Below are 21544 nucleotides of genomic sequence, written 5' to 3'. Positions count from 1 at the left end.
TGAGTGTCTGTTACTTGTGTGAGTGTGTTAGTGTGTTACTGTGTGTGTTAATGTTTTACTGTGTGTGTGTTAGTATGTTACTATGTGTGAGTGTGTTCCTGTGTGTTAATGTGTTACTGTGTGTGTTAGTGTGTTACTCTGTGTATTAATGTGTTACTGTGTGTGTTACTGTGTGTGTGTATTTCTGTGTGTGTTATTGTGTGTGTTACTGTGTGTGAGTGTGTGTGTTACTGTGTGTGTGTGTGTTACTGAGTGAGAGTAAGTGTGAGTGTGTGTTAGTGTTCATGTGTGTGTGTTACTGTGTGTGAGTGTGTGTGTTAATGTGTTACTGTGTGAGTGTGTGTGTGTTCGTGTGTTCCTGTGTGTGTGTTACTGTGTGTGAGTGTGTGTGAAAGTGTGCTACTGTGCGTGTTAGTGTGTTACTGTGTGTGTGTGTGTTAGCGTGATACTGTGTGAGTGTGTGTGGGGAGCGGTAGTGTAGCGGTTAGCGCGCTACGCTACGAACCTGGCGAACCGAGTTCGATTCCCGCTCACGGCCACCACGAGTGACGATTATCTAAACCGATCCTGGGCCTCCCCTAGGTCGACTCAGCCTCAAATTAGTACCTGGTGCGATGTGTAAACATCGCCACTGGGGAGACAAAGGCGCCCGGGCGTGGTTGCTGGCCACCCACCCCCTCGTGTGCCGTGCCGGCCTTTATAGGTGCTCGCTAACAGCACTTGCCCCTACAGTCTGTTAAGCCTATAGGGGGAATCTTTGTCTTTGTTTTGTGTATGTCCGTTACCGTGTGTGCTACTGCGTGCGAGTGTATGTGTTAAGTGTGTTGCTGTGTCCGAGTGTGAGAGGGTGTGTTTTGTGTACGTGTATGCGAGTCTGTTCGTGTGAGAGTGCCTGGATGTGGGGAGCGGTGGCGCCGCGGTTAGCGCGCGACGCTACAAACCCGGCGGCACGAGTTCGATTCTCGCTTACGGTCAACAAAAGTGACTTTTATCTGAATCGCCCATGGGCCTCCCCTAGGTCCACTCAGCGTGGTTCTGGCCGTCATAGGTGCTGCTACTCGCTAACAGCACTTGCCCCAACAATGCATGCCCTACAGGCTCAACTGGTCATCAGCAGTTACCCTGGTGTAGTAACCCTGGTGATATTAAGTACCACAATACCTCCGGTTACCATGGTGTCTTCCGTTACCATGATACAGGTGCTGTGAGGGAGGCATTCACTCAGCAGCGGACGCGGGGGCTGGGCGGTGGCCAGTGTGTGAGAGTGTCTGTGTCTGTGTGTGTGAGAGTGTGCGTGTGTGTGAGTAAGAGTGTGCGTGTGTGTGAGTAAGAGTGTCTGTGTGTGTCTGTGTGCGTGAGAGTGTCCGTGTGTGTAAGAGTGTTCGTGTGTGTGTCTGTGTGTGTCTGTGTGTGTGGGGAGCGATAGTGTAGCGGTTAGCGCGCTGCGCTATGAACCTGGCGACCCGGGTTCGATTTCCGCTCACGGCCAACAGCAGTGACGATTATCTGAAACGGTCCCGGGCCTCCCCTAGGTCGACTCAGCCTCAAATGAGTACCTGGTGCGGTGTGTAAACATTGCCACTAGGGAGACAAAGGCGGTCGGGCGTGGTGCTGGCCACCCACCCCCTCGTGTACCGTTCTGGCCTTCTAGGTGCTCGCTAACAGCACTTGCCCCTACAGTCTGTTAAGGCTATAGGGGGGATCTTTGTCTTTATCTGTGTGTGTGAGAGTGTCTGTGTGTGTGTCCGGCAAAAACAACGCCTACCTCCTCGTGGTGCCGAACGGCAACGCTGTGGTAGGAGTGCCGTGGGGGGAAGGCCAATGTAGATTGGCCATTCCCTTAATGGCGATTGTAACCACCACAGCGGTCAAATGGGGCTCTGGATGGGTGTGAGGGCTGGTAACCCCTCCACCTTGAATTAACTAACCACAAACTACGATTGAAAAAATGTATTAAGCTTGTGCCGGAGGCCTCGGGGGGACAGGCGTCTATGACGTCTCCTGGCCAAACCCCATTTGGCGGAGCCAGGGAGACTGAATCCTTACCCTCGGGGCTCCTCCAAAAACAACAAAAAGCCACTGCGGGTGGCCACGTGGAATGTTCGAATGCTCACTGCGGAGGAAAGGCTGCCACTCCTCTGTCGGGAGCTGGGCCGGTACCGCCTGGATCTCTGTGGCATTCAGGAGGTCCGGTGGACCCGGCTCTGGCTCCTGCCACCATGAGGGGTGGACAGTCCTCTACTCGGGGCAGCAGACTGCCAAACAACAGGGAGTGGCTCTTCTTCTGAACAAAAGAAAGAAGGGGGCGTGGGAGTGTGGCGGTGAGGTGTTGCCCGAGTTGGTCATGATGCTGGCACCTGGTCTGGAGTGATTGGAAGGCATGGGCCAGATCAGCTCAATAACAACGGTAGGAGGCTGCGCAACTTTTGTGCAGCTTGTAATCACCAACACCCTGTTCAGGCATCGGCACATCATCACAACATCATGGATGCATGCCGGGTCCAAGGGTGGGTGGTGGTCGTGGTTGCTGAGGAGAGGAGTCTGCCTCAGTGGCCCGCGATCACAAATCTCTATTTAACTCCATCAAAGAAGTGACCTGAAGCCGCCCACCCTATTACCATCATTAGGGGAAAGAACAGTGATCCAATCTCCGACCCCCAGGAACAGGTTTGCAGATTTGCTGAGCATTTCTGTGAGGTCCTGGGGGAGAGGAAATCCCTCAGTCTGGAAAATATCATGGGACAAAGTGGGGATGACCCTGTTGAGGCTGCGGTGCCTCAAATATTGGAAGAAGAAGTCACCCCTGTGAGTGGCTGGGTGAGGTGCCATCTGTTGAGGAAGTACTGAAGGCGATCCGAAGTCTGAGACCAGGAAAGGCAACGCGCAGAGATGATCTCCCAAGCGAAATGCTGAGGGAGGGTGGCGTTTGCACACAGACTGCCCTACATGACATCATAACAACAGTCTGGACCACTGGACGGGTTCCGCAGGATTGGAAGGATGCCCTGGTGGTCCCCTCTTTAAGAAGGGGGACTGCACAGACTGTAACAACGACAGGGGCATCTCACTCAGTGTGCTGGGAAAGGTCCTAACAAGGATTACTCAACATCGCCTTGCCAGGCACGCTGAGGAGAGGCTTGCGGAGCCCCAATGCGGTTTCAGGAAAGGGCGGTCCTGCACAGATGCCATATTCTCTGTCCGTCTGTTACAGCAGAGGTGTAGGGAATTCCAACAAGACCTACATCTCTGCTTTATTGACTTGGTCAAGGCCTATGATACCATCAGTAGGGCCTGGGCTCTGGGTTGTTCTTCGTGCTTTCGGAGTCCCTGACCCTCTGCTCATGATCATTAAGGACCTTCATGATGGTGAGCGTGCATGGGTAAAACTACGTGGCCGGGCATCGGAGCCATTCCCCGTTCACCTTGGGGTGCAACAGGGATGTCTCTGGCCTCCCACATTATTTAACATCTATTTTGACCACGTAGTTCATGAATCCTTCAATAGCTGTACCAAAGGAATTTCTATCTGGTACAGATACAATGGGAGGCTGATCGATGCCCGGGTACGGTGAAGGGATGGCTCCCTATTGCTCAACCATGCTATGTATGCCGATGATCTGGTAATTGCTGCTCACTCAGAGGAGGAGTTGGAGGCGCTGCTGCTGAACCTGGAGCGTGCCACTAAGAGGTGGGGCCTTACCATCAGCCCCAACAAAACTAAGCACCTGCTTGGGTATTTTGTACCATCGGACACTCCACCCCCACAACTCCCAATTGGTGACAGGGCAGTTGTGGAGAGAGTGGAGAGTTTCCCATACCTGGGCAGTGTGCTCGTGACCGGCTCCGGTTTGACAGCAGAGATCTCACTCCGAATCAATCGAGCAGCAATATCTTTTCATCGATTGCGTAACACTGTGTGGAAGCTACCTGGTCTGTCGCTCCGCATGAAGCTTCAGGTCTTCTCGGCCACGGTCATTCCCTCCCTTCTTTACACTTGCGAAACGTGGACGCCCCTAATGGAACATCTTCGCTGGTTAAAAACATTTAGGCTAGCCTGCCTACGATCCATCCTGCGTTTAACCGGGCTGGATTGTGTGAGCTCACAAATCCTTGAAAGATCTGGACAAAGTCCCATTGGTGAGCTAAACGGGCGCGCCACGGGCTAGAGAAGAGACGGAGTGACGTGGTACAGGAGGATGTGGAGCTGAGTGGACTTGCCGATGATTGGTACCAGCGGTGTCAAGATCGGCCTCTGTGGAGGAGGCTCGTGAAGGACGCTACTGGGCAGATGGAGGCAGTCGCCCTCCAACAACAACGGAGGGCGGAGGAGTGACACTCATAACAACGAGCGGAGCGTCGGGTGGCTAAAGCACAGCAAGTTATCACAATAGGGGGTACATGTGGTGCATCAGCCAGTCATCTCAGTCAGTCGACCCATGGCACCTGGGTCTGTCCCGTGACCTCGTGCCAGCGGGCGTCCAACACTTCACGTGGCCTCAACGTGCACATAGCCTGGCACAAGCATCGTGGTGACGTCACCGCCACTATGTGGCGAATGGCGTTTGTTGTTGTTGTGTGTCTGTGTGTGTGTGAGAGTGTGTGTGGGTCTGTGTATGTGAGAGTTTCTGTGTGTGTCTGCCTGCGTGTCTGTGTGTGTGAGTGGGGAGCGGTATTGTAGCGGTTAGCGCGCTGCGCTACGAACCTGGCGAACCGAGTTCGATTCCCGCTCACGGCCACCACGAGTGACGATTATCTAAACCGATCCTGGGCCTCCCCTAGGTCGACTCAGCCTCAAATTAGTACCTGGTGCGATGTGTAAACATCGCCACTGGGGAGACAAAGGCGGCCAGACGTGGTGCTGGCCACCCACCCCCTCGTGTGCCGTTCCGGCCTTCACAGGTGCTCGCTAACAGCACTTGCCCCAATAGTCTGTCAAGGCTACACGGGGTATCTTTATCTGTATGCGTGTGTTTATGTAAGAGTGCATGTTTATTTAAGTGTTTTTTACGTGAGAGTGTGTTCATATGAGTTTGGAGGTATTTGTGTATGAGTGTGTCTATTGTGTGTGTCTGCGTGTGTGTGTATATAGTGTGGGAAGCGGTAGCGTAGCAGTCAGCGCGCTGCGCTACAAAACTGGCGACCCGGGTTCTGGCCACCCGCCCCCTCGTATACCGTGCCAGCCTTCAAGTGCAGTTCGCGAGCACCTCTGAAGGCCGGCACGGCACACAAAGGGTGGGTGGTGAGCGCCGCACCCGACCGCCTTTTTGTCTCCCCTCGCGGCGATGTATTAATCGCACCAGGTACTCATTTGAGGCCGAGTCGACTTGAGGGTGGCCCACGACCAGTTCAGATAATCGGGTTCGGAGCGCAGCATGCGAACCGCCCCCTCCTCCCACACTGTAGCTCGCGTACACTCTCACTCACACGCAGCTTCCCCTCTCACATTCCCGCTTCCTATAACCCGCCTCTATTCCTGCTCATAACGGGATCCCCCCTCTTCCTCCTGCGCTCCCTCAAACCCTTCCAATCCTCCTTATTAACCATCGTCAGCCATGATCTATCCACTGCCGGAAGGAAGGCCTCCACCCAAGCCACCAACACAGCTTTCGTGATCCTGCGACATGGGCCCCCCCCCCCCCCCGAGTCGGTTGGCTACGCACGGTGCGAAATAAGTTCAACGTACATACATAGACTCGCACGGAGACCCATAGACCCATCACACAGAGACCCATAGACGACTCATCACACAGATACCTATAGACTCACACAGAGACCCATAGACCCATCACACAGAGACCCATAGACTCATCACACAGATACCTATAGACTCACACAGAGACCCATAGACCCATCACACAGAGACCCATAGACTCATCACACAGATACCCATAGACTCATCACAGAGAGACCCATAGACGGCTTGTCACACAGAGACCCATAGACTCACAACAGAGACCCATAGACTCATCACACAGATACCCATAGACTCACAACAGATACCCATAGACTCATCACACAGAGACCCATAGACTCACAACAGAGACCCATAGACGACTTATCACACAGAGACCCATAGACTCACCACACAGAGACCTATAGACTCATCACACAGGGACCCAAAGTTTGTCCTTCCCCCGCACCTCCGATTAGTGCGGTTGGCTACGTACGGTACAAAAGAAGTTCAAATTACACACAGATAATCGTCACACACATACAGACATTCACGCACACACCGCCTTCACACAACACCTACACAACTACAAATACACACGAACACACCCCGCATACACCCAACACCTACACACCTACAAATACAAAGACTTCAGTATAGCCATAACAGACTGTAGGGGCAAGTGCTGTTAGCGAGCACCTATGAAGGCCGATAAGGCACACGAGGGGGTGGGTGGCCAGCACAAGACCCGGCCGCCTTTGTCTCCCAAGTGGGAGACAGATACTAATTTGAGGCTCAGTAGACCTAGGGGAAGCCCAGAACCGGCTCAAATAATCGTCACTGGTGTTGGACGTGAGCAGGTATCGAACTCGGGACGCCACCACTCACCATAACACAACACCTACACACCTAGAAACACACACATGTACACACACAGCACATTAACACAACACCTACACACATGTACACACTGCATTCACATTCACATATCTACACAACCACAAACACACACATGTACACACACCACATTCACACAACACCTACACACCTACAAATACACACACGTAAACACACACCACATTCACACAACACCTACACACCTATAAACACACATGTATACACACACCACATTCACACAACACCTACACACCTATAAACACACGTGTACACACTGCATTCACATTCACATATCTACACAACTACAAACACACACATGTACACACACCACATTCATACAACACCTACAAACACACACATGTAAACACACACCACATTCACACAACACCTACACGCATGTATACACACACCACATTCACACAACACCTACACACCTATAAACACACACATGTAAACACACACCACATTCACACAACACCTACACACCTATAAACACACGTGTACACACAGCACATTCACACAACACCAACACACCTACAAACACAAGTACACACCCCACATTCACAAAATACAAGTACGCACACTCACACGCGCCTTTAATATACAAAGACAACGATCTCCCGGTAAAGCCTTACCAGACTGTTGGGGCAAGTGCTATAGAGGCCGATACTGCACACCAGGGGGTGGGGTGGGTGGCCAGCACCACACCCGGCCGCCTTTGTTTCCCCAATAGCGATGTTTACGCATCACACCAGGTACTCATGTGAGGCCGAGTCGACATACACACACACTAACTACGCACGCACATCTACAAACAGAACATTTACAAAACAAACATCTTACGCACACACACACACCTTATATACACACATCTTATATATACACACACATACACGCACTATACATACAAACCCATAAATAAGCATGCACCACAAGGAGTCTAAAATTAATGACTCAGGCTCACAGCTCTCCCCTCCCCTCCGCCCCCCACTGTGCCCCCCATCCTTTGCCCCCCCCCCCTCCGAGTCCACCAATACCCAAGCCCCCACCGTCTCTCAGCATGCCTACCGCAACACTCTGGCCCCGTTAAACCGCACAGCTCACTAAATCACTCACTATTGCATTTCCTCTCCCTCCTCCTCCTCTCCTCTCTCCCTCTCCCTCCCTCCCCCTCCCCTCCCTCCTCTCCCCCTCCCTCCCTCCCCTCCCCTCCCCCTCCCCCCCTCCTCTCCCCTCCCCCTCCTCTCCCTCCCCTCCTCTCCCCCCCTCCTCTCCCTCCCCTCCTCTCCCCTCCTCCTCCCTCCCCCTCCTCCTCCCTCCCCCTCCCCTCCCCTCCCTCCTCCTCTCCCTCCCCTCCTCCCTCCCTCCCTCCCCTCCTCTCCCTCCCCCCTCCCCCCCTCTCCCCCTCCCCTCCCCCCTCCTCTCCCTCCCCCTCCCCTCCTCCTCCCTCCCCTCCCCTCCCCCCCTCCCCTCCCTCCCCCTCCTCCTCCCTCCCTCCCTCCCTCCCCTCCCCCTCCCTCCTCCCTCCCCTCCCTCCCTCCCCCTCCTCTCCCCTCCCTCTCTCCCCCTCCCCTCCCCCTCCTCTCCCCCCTCCCTCCCCCTCCCCTCCCTCCCCCTCCTCCTCTCCCTCCTCTCCCCTCCCCCTCCCTCCCCCTCCCCTCCCCTCCCCTCCTCCTCTCCTCCCTCCCCCTCCCTCCCCCTCCTCTCCCTCCTCCCTCCCCTCCCTCCCTCCCCCTCCTCTCCCCTCCCCTCCCCTCCCCTCCTCTCCCCCCCTCCTCTCCCCCTCCTCTCCCCCTCCTCTCCCCTCCCCCTCCCTCCCCCTCCCCCTCCCCTCCCTCCCCCTCCTCTCCCCCTCCTCTCCCTCCCCCTCCTCTCCCCCTCCTCTCCCCTCCCCCTCCCCTCCCTCCCCCTCCTCTCCCCCTCCTCTCCCTCCCCCTCCCCTCCCCCTCCTCTCCCCCTCCTCTCCCTCCCCCTCCTCTCCCTCTCCCCTCCTCTCCCCCTCCTCTCCCTCCCCCTCCCCTCCCTCCCCCTCCTCTCCCCCTCCTCTTCCCCCTCCCCTCCTCTCCCTCCCCCTCCTCTCCCTCCCCTTCCCTCCCTCCCCCTCCTCTCCCTCCCCCTCCTCTCCCTCCCCCTCCTCTCCCTCCCTCTCTCCCTCCCCCTCCCTCTCTCCCTCCCTCTCCTCTCCCCCTCCCCTCCCTCTCCTCTCCCCCTCCTCTCCCCTCCCCTCCCACCCCCTCCTCTCCCTCCCCCTCCTCTCCCCCTCCCCTCCCTCTCCTCTCCTCTCCCCCTCCCCTCCCTCCCTCCCCCTCCTCTCCCTCCCCCTCCTCTACCGCCCCCTCCCGCCCCCTCTCTCCCCCTCCTCTCCGAGCCGCTCTTTATGATTTTGGGTTTAAGTGCCACACAGTAAAAAACTAAAGTCGGGGGGAGTCTCGCGTCCTCTTTGCTGGGCTGGAACTCGCCCCGGGGTACAAGGTAGTTGGTGGTGGTGGTGGCGTTGGTGGTGGTGGTGGAGGTTTAATCAGTCCAGCACGCGCGCCACTGCCCCTGGACCCGCGGCAACCCTCATGGATTTAGCCCTGTCCGTCCACTGCCCGTGTCTGTCTGTATGTCTCTGTGTGTGTGTCTACACGTCTGTGTGTGTGTCTACACGTCTGTCTGTCTACACGTCTGTCTGTGTGTCTGCACGTCTGTCTGTGGTGTGTCTCTACATGTCTGTGTGTCTACACGTCTGTGTGTGTGTCTACACGTCTGTCTGTGTGTCTACACGTCCGTCTGTGTGTCTACACGTCTGTCTGTGGTGTGTCTCTACATGGCTGTGTGTCTACACGTATGTCTGTGTGTCTACACGTGTCTGTGTGTCTACACGTCCGTCTGTGGTGTGTGTCTCTACACGTCTGTCTGTGTGTCTACATGTCTGTCTGTGTGTCTACACGTCTGTCTGTGGTGTGTCTCTACACGTCTGTCTGTGGTGTGTCTCTACATGTCTGTGTGTCTACACGTCTGTGTGTGTGTCTACACGTCTGTGTGTGGTGTGTCTCTACATGTGTGTGTCTACACGTCTGTGTGTGTGTCTACATGTCTGTCTGTGGTGTGTCTCTCTACATGTCTGTCTACACGTCTGTCTGTGTGTCTACACGTTTGTGTGTGGTGTGTCTCTCTACATGTCTGTGTGTCTACACGTCTGTGTGTGTGTCTACACGTCTGTCTGTGTGTTTACACGTCTGTCTGTGTCTACACGTCTGTCTGTGTGTCTACACGTCTGTCTGTGGTGTGTCTCTCTACAAGTCTGTCTGTGTGTCTACACGTCTGTCTGTGTGTCTACACGTCTGTCTGTGGTGTGTCTCTCTACATATCTGTGTGTCTACACGTCTGTCTGTGGTGTGTCTCTCTACATGTCTGTCTACACGTCTGTCTGTGTGTCTACACGTCTGTGTGTGGTGTGTCTATCTACATGTCTGTGTGCCTACACGTCTGTCTGTGTGTCTACACGCCTGTGTGTGTCTACACGTCTATCTGTGGTGTGTCTCTCTACATGTCTGTGTGTCTACACGTCTGTCTGTGTGTCTACACGTCTGTCTGTGGTCTGTCTCTTTACATGTCTGTGTGTCTACACGTCTGTGTGTGTCTACACGTCTGTCTGTGCTGTGTCTCTTTACATGTCTGTGTGTCTACACGTCTGTGTGTGTCTACACGTCTGTCTGTGCTGTGTCTCTTTACATGTCTGTGTGTCTACACGTCTGTCTGTGTGTCTACACGTCTGTCTGTGGTGTGTCTCTTTACATGTCTGTGTGTCTACACGTCTGTCTGTCTGTGTGTCTACAAGTCTGTCTGTGTGTCTACACGTCTGTCTGTGGTGTGTCTCTCTACATGTCTGTGTTTATACGTATGCCTGTCTCTCAACATCTGTCTATTTATATGTCTGTGTATATGTCTGCGTGTCTATATATAATATGCGTGTCTACATGTCTACCCGTGTATCTATATGTCTGTCTCTCTGTGTCTATATTTCTGTCTGACGACTCTACATGTGTCTGTCTGCATGTCTTGTCCATCCATGTGACTATATACATGCCCGTCATCCTGTGCGACCAATTAATCTCTTACCAAGTCGCCTTGCTATCAGGAACCGGCCCTATATTGCATTGTCTCTGTCCGTCTAAATGTCCGTCTACCCTCCATCTATCTGTCCCACTTGTCTGTATCGAAGAGGCGAGGCCCTGGCCCAAATTTGGACGTCTGGTGAGGCCAGCGTTGCACGGGTTTGGTTCTGGCTCGGCACCACAATCGAGCCAGTGGAAATATTTTTTTTGAAACCCACCGGTACCGTGAGGGGCTCTACGCCAGACAGGTGAGGGGTGAGGAGGAGAGGTGAGGGTGAGGAGGAGAGGTGAGGGTGAGGAGGAGAGGTGAGGGTGAGGAGGAGAGGTGAGGGTGAGGAGGAGAGGTGAGGGTGAGGAGGAGAGGTGAGGGTGAGGAGGAGAGGTGAGGGTGAGGAGGAGAGGTGAGGGTGAGGAGGAGAGGTGAGGGTGAGGAGGAGAGGTGAGGGTGAGGAGGTGAGGGTGAGGAGGAGAGGTGAGGGTGAGCGGTGCGGTAACTCACCGGCCGTGTTCCCCTTGGGACTGGCCACCTCCACAAACACTTCCATCAGCCTCTCCGGATTGGACCTTCACCAAAGACAAAGAAATTCCCCTATAGCACGGGTAGGCAACATGCGGGTCCATATGATCTACAGTTTGTTTGGGTTGGGATGGCCCCCCCTAAACACACTGCATTGTTACGAGGGGATATCACTCTGTGTGTCTCTATGTATCTCTATGGGTCTCTGTGTATCCACGGGTCTCTGTCTATCTCTATGAGCCTATGGGTTTTCCATATGATCCACAGTTTGTTTGGGTTAGGATGGGCCCCCCCCTAATCACACTGCATTATTACGAAGGGGATATCACTCTGTGTGTCTCTATGTATCTCTATGGGTCTCTGTATATCCACGGGTCTCAATGTATCTCTATGGGTCTCTGTATATCCACGGGTCTCTGTGTATCTCTATGAGCCTATGGGTTTTCCATATGATCCAGTTTGTTTGGGTTAGGATGGGTCCCCCCTAATCGCACTGCATTATTACGAGGGGATATTACTCTGTGTGTCTCTATGTATCTCTATGGGTATCTGTGTATCCACGGGTCTCTGTCTATCTCTATGAGCCTATGGGTTTTCCATATGATCCAGTTTGTTTGGGTTAGGATGGGCCCCCCCCTAATCACACTGCATTATTACGAAGGGGATATCACTCTGTGTGTCTCTATGTATCTCTATGGGTCTCTGTATATCCACGGGTCTCTGTGTATCTCTGTGGGTCTCTGTATATCCACGGGTCTCTGTGTATCTCTATGAGCCTATGGGTTTTCCATATGATCCAGTTTGTTTGGGTTGGGATGGCCCCCCCTAATCGCACTGCATTATTACGAGGGGATATTACTCTGTGTCTCTATGTATCTCTATGAGTCTCTGTGTATCCCACGGGTCTCTGTCTATCTCTATGAGCCTATGGGTTTTCCATATGATCCACAGTTTGTTTGGGTTAGGATGGGCCCCCCCCTAATCACACTGCATTATTACGAAATGGGATATCACTCTGTGTGTCTCTATGTATCTCTATGGGTCTCTGTATATCCACGGGTCTCTGTGTATCTCTGTGGGTCTCTGTATATCCACGGGTCTCTGTGTATCTCTATGAGCCTATGGGTTTTCCATATGATCCAGTTTGTTTGGGTTGGGATGCCCCCCCCTAATCGCACTGCATTATTACGAGGGGATATTACTCTGTGTCTCTATGTATCTCTATGAGTCTCTGTGTATCCACGGGTCTCTGTCTATCTCTATGAGCCTATGGGTTTTCCATATGATCCACAGTTTGTTTGGGTTAGGATGGGCCCCCCCCCCTAATCACACTGCATTATTACGAAGGGGATATCACTCTGTGTGTCTCTATGTATCTCTATGGGTCTCTGTATATCCACGGGTCTCTGTGTATCTCTATGGGTCTCTGTATATCCACGGGTCTCTGTGTATCTCTATGAGCCTATGGGTTTTCCATATGATCCAGTTTGTTTGGGTTGGGATGGCCCCCCCTAATCGCACTGCATTATTACGAGGGGATATTACTCTGTGTGTCTCTATGTATCTCTATGGGTCTCTGTGTATCCACGGGTCTCTGTGTATCTCTATGAGCCTATGGGTTTTCCATATGATCCAGTTTGTTTGGGTTAGGATGGGCCCCCCCTAATCGCACTGCATTATTACGAGGGGATATCACTCTGTGTCTCTATGTATCTCTATGCGTCTCTGTGTATCCACGGGTCTCTGTGTATCCACGGGTCTCTGTGTATCTCTATGAGCCTATGGGTTTTCCATATGATCCAGTTTGTTTGGGTTAGGATGGGCCCCCCCCTAATCGCACTGCATTATTACGAGAGGGGGGCTAACCAACTACTTGAAACCTCTGCGCACGAGGCAGACCAGCAAAACCCACTTTCTGCACTGCCACAGCGAAAGGCCAACGCGGGCAGTGACCTCAAATCAAACACGGGAGTCAAGAGTTTGACCATACTTCACCACGCTGGTCATCGGTGCGCGGTGTCGGCGTGCAGTATAGGCGGGAGGCATAGGAAGGAGCCAGAGGTACTGTACAACTATTTCATGCCCCTCCAACCCCCAGATAAACTTTGGAGCACCGCAGTTCAAACAATAAACCACGGGAGGAGAGGGGAGGGGGGTCTTAGGGGGGTCTTCAGGGGTCTCAAATCCCCCACACCCCCCCAACTACCCCCTCTGATCCCCCTTTAACCCCGTTAACAATCCCCGCCAGTTGCGGCCTTTGGCGTCCCGTATAGCCTCGGCTTTGCCTGAACACCCTGCCCGGTAAACACCCTCACCCCCCCAAGGGACACACAGACCCCCCCCCCCCCCCACCCCCAACTTAAATAACCCCTAAACACACCCCGAAGACAACTTAAAGATCCCCCCATAGACTCACCTCAGCCTTGAATCCATCGCGGAGATCAAAGTGGGGGGGGGTCCAGTTTTGGGGGTCTTCAATTAAGGAGATGGGTTTGGGGGGGGGGTGGTGGAGGCAGTAAGCCCCCCTTGTGAACACGGTAGCTTCGGGGTGTACTGCCCCGATCGAAGGGGGTTTGAGACCCCCTCGGATGGAGGGATCCCTGCTTGTATCACAGAGTGAAAGTAAGTTTGTCCGTCAAGGATCGATGGTGCGTGGAGTGGTGGGGAGGTGTTCAAGGGGTTGAGTTGGAGGTCCGAATCTAAGGTTCTATCGAGGGGGTTCGGGGTTGAACTGGGGTTCCCGATGCTTGGGGGGGTGGATGGGTTGGGGGTGTCAAGGGGTGCCACAGTCAAGGGATCTAAATCATCTTTGGCGGCGGCGGCGTGCGGAGTCCAGGAAGCATTTAGCCAACGCCTCACGTAGCTACCGGGGGTGGTCTCACGGGGGTCTTGGGAGTTATCTTGGGGGATACCTTGACGAGGTGAAGTCTCTAGAGACGTCAGCGGCCGAGACTTAAACTAGCGAGTCCGATGTAAGGGGGCCCCGCGGGCGAGGCGTCCTAACGCGGAGACGGAGCGACGGAATGATCAATCAGACGGAGCGCTGGGACGACGTCCGGCTGGGGAACCGGGGCCTCATTCAGCAGTGGATCGATCCTGACGGCGACTACTGCTGCTGTTGTTGATGATGATGAGAGGATCTCTCCCCTCTCTCTCTCTAGGTTCTTGAGGTCACTGGGGTTCGAGCGACTCGGAGGGGGGGGGGGTCCCTAAGTCTTGGGGTCCCGAGTCTCGGGACGGGGGGGTCCCTAAGTCTTGGGGTCCCGAGTCTCGGGGGGGGGAGGTCCCTAAGTCTTGGGGTCCCGAGTCTCGGGGGGGGGGGGGGGGGTCTTGATGACCCTGGGTCTTGGGTTCCCGGAGTCTCAGGGGGTCTTGAGGTCCATAGGTCCTGGGGGGGGGGGTCCAAGGTTGTAGGGGTCTTGAGGTCCCAAGGTCTTGAAGTCCCGAGTCCCAGGGGTCCTTGGTTCTCGAGGTGAGGGGTCTCAGAGGCACCCCGCGGGTCCCGAGCGAGGCGCGAGGCCCAGGCAGGAAGCAGTGACGCGAGTGTGGGCGGTACGTGGGTGACGTCACGGAGGACTACGCCCACTCACCTGTAGACTCACCTGTGCACTCACCTGTACACTCACTCACCTGTACACTCACTCACCTGTACACTCACTCACCTGTACACTCACTCACCTGTACACTCACTCACCTGTACACTCACCTGCGCACTCACCGTTACACTCACTCACCGTTACACTCACTCGCCTGGAGACTCACCTGTGTACTCACCTGTACACTCACTCACCTGTAGACTCACCTGTGCACTCACCTGTACACTCACTCGCCTGTAGACTCACCTGTGCACTCACCTGTACACTCACTCGCCTGCAGACTCACTCGCCTGTAGACTCACCTGTGCACTCACCTGTACACTCACTCGCCTGTAGACTCACCTGCACACTCACGCACCTGTACACTCACCTGTAGACTCACCTGTAGACTCACCTGTACACTCACTCACCTGTACACTCACCTGCACACTCACGCACCTGTACACTCACCGGTACACTCACCGTTACACTCACTCACTGGCACACTCACCTGTACACTCACTCACCTGTACACTCATCTGCACACTGTAGCTTGGCATGTGATGTGATGTTGGGTGCCTGGGGGTGTAGGAGAGGGGTGAGTGGGTGGTGAGTGGTGGGTGGTGAGTGTGGGATGGGGGGGGTGAGTAGTTCGAGGTGAGGGGGATGGGAGGGAGGGAGAAAGAGAGGTGAGGGGCGGGGTGCTGACGCCTGTACGATGTTTGGAGAGACACTGTAACACAGACAAAGATCCCCCGTATAGTCTTAACAGACTATAGGGGCAAGTGCTGTTAGCAAGTAGCACTAAAGAAGGCCGGCACGTCAAATGAGGGGGTAGCAGGGCCAGCACCACGCGCGGCCACCTTTGTCTCCCCAGTGGCGATGTTTACACACCGCACCAGGCACTAATTTCAGGCTGAGTCGACCTAGGGGTGACCTAGGACCGGTTCAGATAATCGTCACTTGTGTTGGCCGTGAGCGGGAATCAGAACCCGGGTCTCCAGGTTCATAGCGCAGCGCGCTAACCGCTACACTACCGCTCCCCCAACATCATCAGCCACCATCACAAATCAATGAACGTCACCGGCATAATCATCATCACCATCACTTACTGACATAGCCAACCAACATCACCCACAACATCACCGTCACCAACCAACATCATCATTAAGCAACATCATCAATAACCAACATCACCGACATCACCACCATCACCAACATCACCATCATCACCCAACATCACCATCATCACCCAACATCAACATCACCATCATCACCAACATCACTAACATCACCATCACCAACATCACCATCATCACCCAACATCACCATCATCACCATCACCAACATCACCATCATCACCCAACATCACCAACATCACCATCACCATCATCACCAACATCACCATCATCACCCAACATCACTATCATCACCCAACATCACCACCAACATCACCACCGTCACCAACCAACAACATCATTAAGCAACATCATCAATAACCAACATCACCAACATCACCAACATCACCATCATCACCCAACATCACCAACATCACCATCACCATCATCACCCAACATCACTATCATCACCCAACATCACCACCAACATCATCATTAACCAACATCACCAACATCACCATCATCACCAACATCACCACCATCACCAACATCACCATCACCACCAACATCACCACCGTCACCAACCAACATCACCACCAACATCACCACCAACATCACCACCGTCACCAACCAACATCATCATTAAGCAACATCATCAATAACCAACATCACCAACATCACCATCATCACCAACATCACCATTATCACCCAACATCACCATCATCACCCAACATCACCCAACATCACTATCATCACCATCACCATCATCACCCAACATCACTATCATCACCCAACATCACCACCAACATCACCACCAACATCACCACCATCACCAACATCACTATCATCATCCAACATCAACATCACCACCAACATCACCACCGTCACCAACCAACAACATCATCATCCACCACACCCATCACTACGCGACATCACCGCGATCACGTGAGCAGGCAGGCTGTCAATCAAAGACTAATTGGTCTCTGTGTGGGCCGGGTTGGATCAATGCGCGTGAACTCTCTGGGAGGACGTTTGTACACACGTGTGTACACACGTGTGTCGACACACGTGGACAAAGACAAAGGTCCCCCATATAGACTGCTGGGGCAAGTGCTTTTAGCGAGCAGCACCTATGAAGCCCGGCACGGTACACGAGGGGGTGGGTGGCCAGCACCATTCCCGGCCGCCTTTGTCTCCCCCAGTGCTCATGTTTATTACACAGCACGAGGTTACTCACTTAAGGTTGAGTCGACCTCGGAGAGGCCCAAGACCGGTTCAGAATGTTCGTCGCCGATGTTGGCCGTGAGCAGTGCGCCCACCACTGCGCCACCGCTCCCCACACGGAGACATCGAAGCACACACACATCACGCATCACACTCACACTACACCACACAAAACACCCATGCTTTACACACACCAAACAAAAAAGATCCCCCGTATAGCCTCAACAGATTGTTGGGGCAAGTGCTGTTCGCGAGCACAAATGAAGGCCGTCACTGAACACGAGGGAGTGGGTGGCCAGCACCTCGCCCGGCCGCCTTTGTCTCCCCAGTGGCGATGCTTGCACACAGCACCAGGTACTCATTTGAGACTGAGTCGACCTAGAGGAGGCCCAGGGATCGGTTCTGGCAATCGTCGCCGGTGTTGGCCGTGAGCGTGTAATCGAACTCGGGTCGCTGGGTTCGTAGTGTAGCGTAGCGCTAACCGCTACACCACCGCTCTCCACACAGACACACACACAGACACACACACAGACACACATCCCCTATGTTGCCTGAAATCAGAATTCATCCCCCTTTCCTCCTCCCCCATCCACTCCCCCCCCCCCCCCCCCGCAATGATGAACTCCCATCGCTGACCAGATGCACTGACATAGACTCACTCATTCACTCACTCATTCATTTACGTACCACATAGACACGTACACCATAGACTCATTCATCCATACACCACAGAGACACGTACACTATAGATTAACTCATTCCTTCATACACTACAGATACATACACCACAGATTCACTCACTCATTCACTCATTCATCCATGCACTACAGAGACACATACACCATAGATTAACGCATTCATTCGTACACCACAGAGACACATACATCACAAGACTTATTCATCCAGGCACCAAAGAGACACACACCATAAACTCATTCATTCACCCATATATCACAAAGAAACATACACCATAGATTCACTCATTCCTTCATACACTACAGATACATACACCATATACTCACTCTTTCATTAATACACCAGAGACACATACACCACAGATTCACTCACTCGTTCACTCATTCATCCATGCACCACAGAGCCACATACACCATAGATCAACTCATTCATTCGTACACCACAGAGACACATACATCACAAGACGTATTCATCCATGCATCAAAGAGACACACCATAAACTCATTCATTCACCCATATATCACAGAGAAACATACGCCATAGACTCACTCATTCCTTCATACACTACAGATACATACACCATATACGCATTCTTTCATTCATACACCACAGAGACACATACACCACAGATTCACTCACTCGTTCACTCATTCATCCATGCACCACAGAGACACATACACCATAGATTAACGCATTCATTCGTACACCACAGAGACACATACATCACAAGACTTATTCATCCATGCACCAAAGAGACACACCTTAAACTCATTCATTCACCCATATATCATAGAGAAACATACGCCATAGACTCACTCATTTGATATCACAATCATCCACTCGTTTAGGCTTCGAGCCAATACATCGTTCTGTAAGCGTGAGCGTTCAATGATGAAACAAATAATCGATTCGTTTCATCAGTGAAACGGGAAAAAGTCCTGCCTGTCCGCTCATTCCGATAATAATTCAATGTTTCCATTACTCATTTATTAATTCAGCCGTTCAATTATTCATTCGCGACACGATGCTGCATTAACATTACGAATGCGTGACCCCGTATTGTTGTATTACCTTGGAGTTTCACTAGCGTTTCGGTCAAGCAAGCGAGCCCGACTCTGCTGATGAGACACTGACTGTCGAAACCAACCCTTGATGATAAACATCTGAGCAGGTCACCGGCACCGCTTCAAGCGAGCCTGACTCTGCTGATGAGAAACTGAAAGTCAAAACACCGGTGCAGAGTTTTGCTTCTGATGAGCCAACACTACCGATGACATGCATCCTCAGAAGGCAGGCTGCGTCGCTGATGGGATGTGTAAAACAATATAATACTTGTATATGCATTTGCATAACAGAGAATGGCTTGACGACATACGAGCTTGGTGCCAGAATGATGTTGCCACTACTTGAGCCAATTGGCACGACAAGACAGAGAGGAAAGTGGAAACAAACGATGGAATGTGCTGGGGACACCAACGGGGCTATCGGCCCACATGGATCGTGATGATGATGATGATGCTGTGGGAAAGGCATGCGAGTTGGTCTGCTCTGTGATATCCAAACTTTCGCGGGTTGCAGAAGAGTTCGAGAGATCTATTTTCATACGACAACCACCCACCAACCCACCCACCTAACCACCCACCAACCCATCCACCAACCCACCCACCAACCCACCCACCTACCCACCCATCAACCCACCTACCCACCCACCCACCAACCCATCCACCAACCCATCCACCAACCCACCCATCAACCCACCCACCAACCCACCCACCTACCCACCCATCAACCCACCTACCCACCCACCCACCAACCCATCCACCAACCCACCCACCAACCCACTTACCAACCCACCCACCTACCCACCCATCAACCCACCTACCAACCCACCCACCTACACACCCATCAACCCACCTACCCACCCACCCATCCACCCACCCACCAACCCACCCACCAACTCACCCACCAACCCACCCATCAACCCACTCACCAACCCACCCACCAACCCACCCATAAACCCACCCACCCACTCACCAACCCATCCACCTACCACCGATTGTCAACCAGTACCTCCACGATGTGACCACCCCCTAATAACCTCCCACTCGAGTCCCCGATCATCCCATTCCTTCTGGGATCGCGCTGCTGCTGCTGCTGGTGGTCACCCATCCTCCTCGAGACATCTACTCTCAACCCAGAAGATCCGGAAGAGCGCTGCGTGGCGAACAGAGTTGAACAACAGCGGACGTCCAGAATAGCGCATCCTCAGTCGAGACCCCAACAAGATCATCGCACCTCCTCCCGGCTTTGTCTTTATAAATTATTTTTAAAAATGTCTTTGAATTCTGCCAGGTAAGGCCCACTGAGCTACGCAGTTCTTTTTCGGAAGTGACCTGGCCATCACAAATTAGAGCCTCGACGAAGTGGACTCGCTCATCATCATCATCATCATCGCGTGGACATTTGCAGGAGCCAAATACTCTAAACGCGTGACCTTGAGTCTAAATGTGGAGGGGGGGAAAACGGGAGGACCCGGAGAAAAATCCACGCGACCGCGGAGAGAGAGAGACGCAAACTCCGAATATACAGCAGCAGGCGTCAGGGGCCGGGTTCGAACCCACAATCTCCTGCATACCAGGACGAGGTAGTTAACACCTCCCTCCACCTACCCCCTCCTCCTCAACCACCACCTCCTCTTAGAAGACACTGGTGGTGTAACGATCAACCGAATCGGAACATCATCAATACCAGACCGATGATGGGCGCAGCTGAAACTATATGGACCACACAGCACACCCATAGAGACACACAGAGATAAACAGACACGTGGAGATGCATAGCGATAAAGACCCACATATATACACAGACACGTAGAAATAAATAGAGACGCACCGAGATAGACAGAGACCCACAGCGATACGTAGAGCGACTCATAAAGATGCACAACAAACACACATGGATACGCAGAGACTCAGATAACCACGGGAGATAGAGACCCATAGAGATACGGAGATGCATTGAGGACAAGCCGCAGTCGTGCGGCTGTGGGCCATGAAGCCCACACTATATGGACCACACAGTAAACCCATAGAGACACACGGAGATACACAGAGACCCACAGCGATACGTAGAAGCGACTCATAGAGATGCACAGACACACAGGGATATGCAGACATTCATAGAAATACAGAGATGCAAGCCACAGCAATGCGACTGCGGCCATACAAACCCATCCCATGGACCGCAAATGTAACAACCGGTGCGGTCTGCGCTCCTTCGACGGAGGAGGAGGAGGAAGGGACAGCGACACAAACTCTCTCCCTCTCTCCCTCTCGCTGCTGAATCCTTCTCGTCGTGGCGAGAAGCGGCGGCACCACCACAGTCGCATTGATCTCCTGAACGACAATAACAACAACTGCTGCTGCTACTGCCGCTGTTGTTGTTGTTGCTATCGTGCATGGGCAAGACGATATAATCGCTGCGATTCATCATCAATATTTTTTTTGGGTTATTGTTGGTTGGTTGTGTTGGATCGCCTGGATATAAATGCGCCGTTAAAGCGCGCCCGACGCAAGCCAATTATAAAGCGGTTGTCGCGTAAGCAACACGTGCCAAGTGGTTGCTACTTCAGCACCACCGGTCTTCTGGAGAGTGAACCCACAACGTTGACAAGTCGAGGACCGCGACGCTTCGTTCTGGTGCATACAACCAACTTCATCAGGCGCTTTGTCACAATTATCTCACGT

At 53.2% G+C, this 21544-nt stretch overlaps 1 protein-coding gene across 3 annotated transcripts in view; it reads right to left on the bottom strand.

Moving 5' to 3' along the window:
* Positions 1–21544, bottom strand: part of LOC116953196 (DENN domain-containing protein 1B-like) — a 113579-nt gene that overhangs the window by 74243 nt on the left and 17792 nt on the right. Inside the window, exons 5-7 of one of the 3 annotated variants that reach the window (XM_076074797.1) lie at positions 14880–15339; positions 13602–14815; positions 11168–11232 (exon numbers count right to left, since the gene is read on the bottom strand). In XM_076074797.1, the coding sequence (XP_075930912.1) occupies positions 11168–11232; positions 13602–13618 (82 nt within the window). In that variant the 5' untranslated portion in view covers positions 13619–14815; positions 14880–15339. Of the gene's footprint in view, positions 1–11167; positions 11233–13601; positions 17649–21544 lie in introns of those variants that run through there. The other 2 variants (XM_076074796.1, XM_032973152.2) reach the window with 2 other exon arrangements.

The sequence above is a fragment of the Petromyzon marinus genome, chromosome 50, assembly GCF_048934315.1.
Source record: "Petromyzon marinus isolate PM22_M1 ecotype Great Lakes invasive population chromosome 50, UKy_Petmar_22M1.pri1.0, whole genome shotgun sequence".
Classification (NCBI taxonomy): Eukaryota; Metazoa; Chordata; class Hyperoartia; order Petromyzontiformes; family Petromyzontidae; genus Petromyzon; species Petromyzon marinus.
Note: the sequence above shows the minus strand (reverse complement) of the source record. Positions and strands in the feature narration are given on the sequence as shown.